Below are 4,862 nucleotides of genomic sequence, written 5' to 3' on the forward strand. Positions count from 1 at the left end.
AAGGATAACAAAGGCTGGAAATAAGACTAGTTGACCATATATGATAAAGCACCTATTAAGAGGATAACAAAAAGGACTGTGCATTGGAAAACTGCGATATATGCAATCTCTGAAGCAAGATTACTTCAGGATTATAATGAGGGCACAACAAGCAAGTGATGTGAACCTCGTACAAAACAATAAAACAAAAATACTAATACAGAAAAATGTTCCAGGTGTTCCTAGAAGCCTACCTGTGAAACGACAAAGTCCACTGAATCAGCAATAAAAGGTTCTTGAGGGCCATCACGAATTCCTGTTAAGATGTATCGTTTCAACAAAAAAGACGGCGTCCAACCAACACTGCAAGTGGCAAATTAACATCTTAAGAACACTTTTCGTAATTACATGCAATAAGTAATAAAGATCATGCAAGCAAAAAAACTGAGAAATAATTGCAAGAACTACAAAAAGAAATAAGAATACTTGTAAGCCTAATATGCAAGAAACTATGTATAGCAATAAGTAAATTTATACCATGGGAAAGCCTATTTTAGATAAAAAAATATAAGTGAAAGCAGATGAACATACTTTTCCTGTCACCCAGCATATGCATTTATACAGGTGAGCATAATTTACAGGGAATTGACTCATTGTAAGGAAATTTGTTCTAACTTGATGCCCCACAAAACCGCACACATGCAATTATTTGATTTCAAAAATACCAAATAATTTACAGTCCAGGGAGAGGCAAATCTTATGCAAATGTGTAAGTGATCGATGCATAATCCAACAAAAGAACCAATTTTGATTATATCCAGCTTAGAGTTGATTACAAGAAATGTAAAGACATACATAGGCGCCCAAGGCATTGCTGCTGCAAAACTGCGTGTTTCCAAAAATGCATTTGATAGAATTAAGGATTTAACCCGTCTTGGACGATGTTGAGCAAAAAGTTGAGCTAGGAAGCCTCCAAGGGATGTACCATATAAATGTATCTGTACAAGACATGTTACTTACTAAGCAAATTTTACAATTCAACATGAACTACCCCTGCCATAAACTTCACTGAAAATATAGTTCCAACAGTGGAACCAGCAAATCAGGATAAATTTGTCATTTTAGAACCTTTCTGCAAACTTATTATAAAACTAATACAGTAAAATATTTTTTACTTTAAGTAGGCAACCTATTCTTTATTTCAGAAACATAAAATAAAAAATACGAAATATGCACTGAAAAGGACAAATAGATGCTGTAGTAGGGACGGAATGAAGGATAGGCCAGAAATATATTAAGCTCTCACATGGTGAACATCGATGGCATCCAAGAACTTTTCAAAACTTTGAATCCACTCTTGATGATTCCAAACACGTGGAATATCAACAGAAATCACCCGGTAACCCTGAACATTTGTGAAACTTTAATTATTAGACTTAACAAGAAGAAAAAATTCTTCAAAATGGTCTAAATAGTTTTTGGTAAAAAACCATAAAATTTGAATAAATCCATTATACAGAACAAGTATAATGTCTCCCTCAACCAATAAATGAAATGAAGAAATTTCAGGCTGGCAGTGGTCAAAAGAAATTTGGAACTCTACATATTAAAGACATAACATGCATAATGCTAGCAGCCGACTCTCTGAACAACAAACAGAACAAAAATATCCATGACAAACAGAACTACAAAATATCCAGTTTATCATAATACTGAAACCAATAATGAGACAGGAATATAGTCATACAAAAAACTGATAGCTTATAGAGGTTTCCTTCTGTTTTTCATGTAGTTTTGAAGAGATAAAACAGCCTATGTCAGCTCCCATAGGGTATCTTCCAAGAACTAAAAGAAGCAGCAAAACGGAAGAAAAAAAAACCTATCTAGAACTTGTCAAAGATACTATAATTTATGGCTTAAAACCTTCATGGATAAGGACATGATCTGTTTGTAGTAGACATCGGCTGTCCCTGCAGTTCCAGGAAGACATATGAGAGGAGGAACCACTTTGGGACCAAAATCATAATATCGCCACTGCTTTGTGCCAATCTGTGGGAGAAACAAACAACTCCTAAAATGAGATTCATATCAGTTGATAAAAAGTAATATGAGAGTCCCTCTCTGTTTCTCCATTCAAGAGGTATGCTAAGCAATGCAAATAACATAAAAGTTGGGTCAATTATCCCAGACTTCAAGCGATTAACAGTAAAAAAAAACAAAACAACAAGAAAGGCATAAAACTTAACAGAAAATCAGAATGTACCTTCATGAACTACATTATAATTAACAGCGATACACTATATTGAAGCTAAGGAGTTCACAATCATGAGCATAAAAGTTTAAAAATAATAACAAAATTCTAGAATGAAGGAAAACCCGACAACTACTAACTTGTGAATAACCTTTCAAACATATGCATCCTCAGGGATACAAAGCCAACAAGTAAATCACACCATAAAAGAATTCAACAATTATCATAAGCAAAAATCAATCTTCAGGTCTCAAATTGAAATCCGTTTACAAATTTTTCTTTTTCCAATGTGTAAAAATCAAAGTTCTTACGTATCCCTAACTTACCATAAAAGGACATTCACAGCAGAAACAAATTCAGACCCAGCATAAATACTAAACCATAAGTACAAAGCATAAAATTAAGCAAATCATAGACACACCCAGAACAACATTCTGCAATCCTGAGATCAGAATTCTCATCAAAACAATACAATATCTAAAACAAAAACATAAACTCCAACATAATAAGGGTAAACCATAAAACCCAACATCAAAATTTTATAAAATTACAAGAGAATAATGAAAAGTGGAAATTAAAAAATATAGAGAGAGTGTTGGGGAAAAAATCTTACAGGGATCTTGTGAAGAGGGACTTGGGACTTGAAGTGGACGTAATCTCCGGGCGCCGAGAAGACGCCTTTCATTGCTGAATACAATCACTTTACGTTCATTCCATTCGATTCCTTCTTTTTGAATCAATCAATTAAATCGATCGACGATCTCTCTGTTTTAAATTTTTTTCTCCCTTTCTCTCTCTCTTATAATTGTTTCTATCTTTCTAGTGTTAGTTGTTCTTTCCAATTATTCCCTTTATTTTTTTTCAAGTTTTTAAATTATAATTTGACGAGAAGACGAGAGAACCCACGTGGCTGGGCTTTAACAGTCAATTGACGGAAACGTTTCTCAACTGCCCGTCAGCGTTATCTAAAAGGGTGCGCGCAGTTTAATTTCATGCACCCTTCAGGCGCATGTTAGATATAGTGGCATCTTCCTAAATCCATTCCATTCTTATTATCAAACATTTAAAAAACTAAACCTACTCCACAGAAAAAAGAGTAAAAGTATTTACGATAAATTAATCAGAGTTAAAATTAGTATAAGAGTAAGAATCATTAGAGGAAGTATGTTGAAAAAATTTTGACATAATAGTTAAAAAAGTTTATGAATTATTTTTGTAAAATTAAATACTTTTTTATAAATTTTTATATTTTTAATTTAAATTAAAAAAATTATAATTAATAATTAATTAATTATATTAATCAAAACATAATTTATTATTTTTATATTTTATCGTGTTTATGTGATGAATAAATGAATGATGATATGATTATATAATATTTTATTTTTTATATATAAATATAACATGATAAAAAGTATTTTAATAATAATAATTAATCAATTATTATTTATAAAATTTATTTAATTAAATATAAAAATATAATCATTTAAATAATTCAAGAGTTTTTTTAAACATAATCTTATAAATTTTCAAGACAGTTTTTCATTTGCTTTAATATTTAATTAGATGCAATTTTTTTATAAAACTTTTTTTAGATTTTTGTACGAATCAGATTTGCTAGTGACCATAAATGAGACCCGACCTACCACAGATCGACATGTGTGTACTTATTGATGGGGGATTTTTGGGCTCTTGTTGGGCTTCTTGGCACAGCAGGCGTTCTTTTAATTTGCTCATTATTGGGTCCGTCAATTGGGCCACGCATTTGTTTCTACTCGACTATAAACCAGCAATCCCGGCACCCACCCGAAAACCCGATCTATATTCCCTCTAATTGCCGGCCAGGGGCCTCCATTCTACAGCTCTTTAGTTGGTTCTCTGCTTTGTCCGGGGGGATACCATCTTTAGTCTCTCTACTTTCAGAGGTCAGTCAATCTCCGATTATTCTTTTTCTTTTTTTCCCTTTTTCACCCATTTCTCTGTTGCTCCATGTCTCCATTCACAGTCCATCAGCACGAATATCACCTATAACTTTCGGCCATGCTTCACAAGTTTCCAAACATCTTTAATTCAATTCAGTCTACAAGAATTAAAGCCCTAAACCCATGGAACTCCCTGTATAGATATTGTCATTTTAAGAAAAAGGTGGGTTTTGATTCTTTAAACTCGACATCGACTTTGGCATCAAAAACTGCCCAAAACAGTGTTGCAATATTCTGGGATTTGGATAACAAGCCCCCAAATTCATTCCCTCCTTTTGAAGCTGCTATCAAGTTGAAAACGGCAGCTTCTTCATTCGGGGTTGTTAGGTCCATGGTAGCCTATGCTAATCATCATGCTTTTGGCTATGTACCAAAAGTTGTTAGGGAGCAGAGGAAAGAGAGGAAATTGTTGAATCAGTTAGAGAATAAGGGTGTGATTAAGTCAGTTGAGCCCTATTTTTGTAGAGTTTGTGGGAGAAGATTTTACACTAATGAGAAACTTATTAATCATTTTAAGCAAATTCACGAGCGTGAACATCAGAAGAGGTTGAACCAAATAGAGTCTGCTAGAGGGAGTAGGAGGGTGAAATTGGTAGCTAAGTATTCAATGAAAATGGAGAAGTATAAAAATGCGGCCAGGGATGTTTTGA

General features: G+C 33.3%; 2 protein-coding genes across 2 annotated transcripts; one reads left to right on the forward strand and one right to left on the reverse strand.

Annotated features, from left to right (window-relative positions):
* Window positions 1–270: 270 nt before the first annotated feature.
* On the reverse strand, window positions 271–3,090 carry LOC110417815 (alpha/beta-Hydrolases superfamily protein). Its single transcript, XM_021430364.2, is given in 6 exon segments — window positions 271–326; window positions 329–342; window positions 835–977; window positions 1,286–1,384; window positions 1,903–2,028; window positions 2,844–3,090. Coding segments are annotated over 6 exon segments (495 nt in total). The 5' UTR covers window positions 2,916–3,090; the 3' UTR covers window positions 271–285.
* Window positions 3,091–4,067: 977 nt separating this feature from the next.
* Window positions 4,068–4,858, forward strand: LOC110422054 (zinc finger (C2H2 type) family protein; the record flags this gene model as incomplete). The annotated part of the gene is made up of 1 exon (XM_021435821.1): window positions 4,068–4,858. A coding segment is annotated over exon 1 (588 nt), but the record flags the coding sequence as incomplete, so codon positions are not given.
* Window positions 4,859–4,862: the final 4 nt, after the last annotated feature.

The sequence above is a fragment of the Theobroma umbraticum genome, unplaced genomic scaffold (genome assembly GCF_002168275.2).
Source record: "Theobroma umbraticum cultivar Fairchild unplaced genomic scaffold, ASM216827v3 scaffold_30.0, whole genome shotgun sequence".
Taxonomy (NCBI): Eukaryota; Viridiplantae; Streptophyta; class Magnoliopsida; order Malvales; family Malvaceae; genus Theobroma; species Theobroma umbraticum.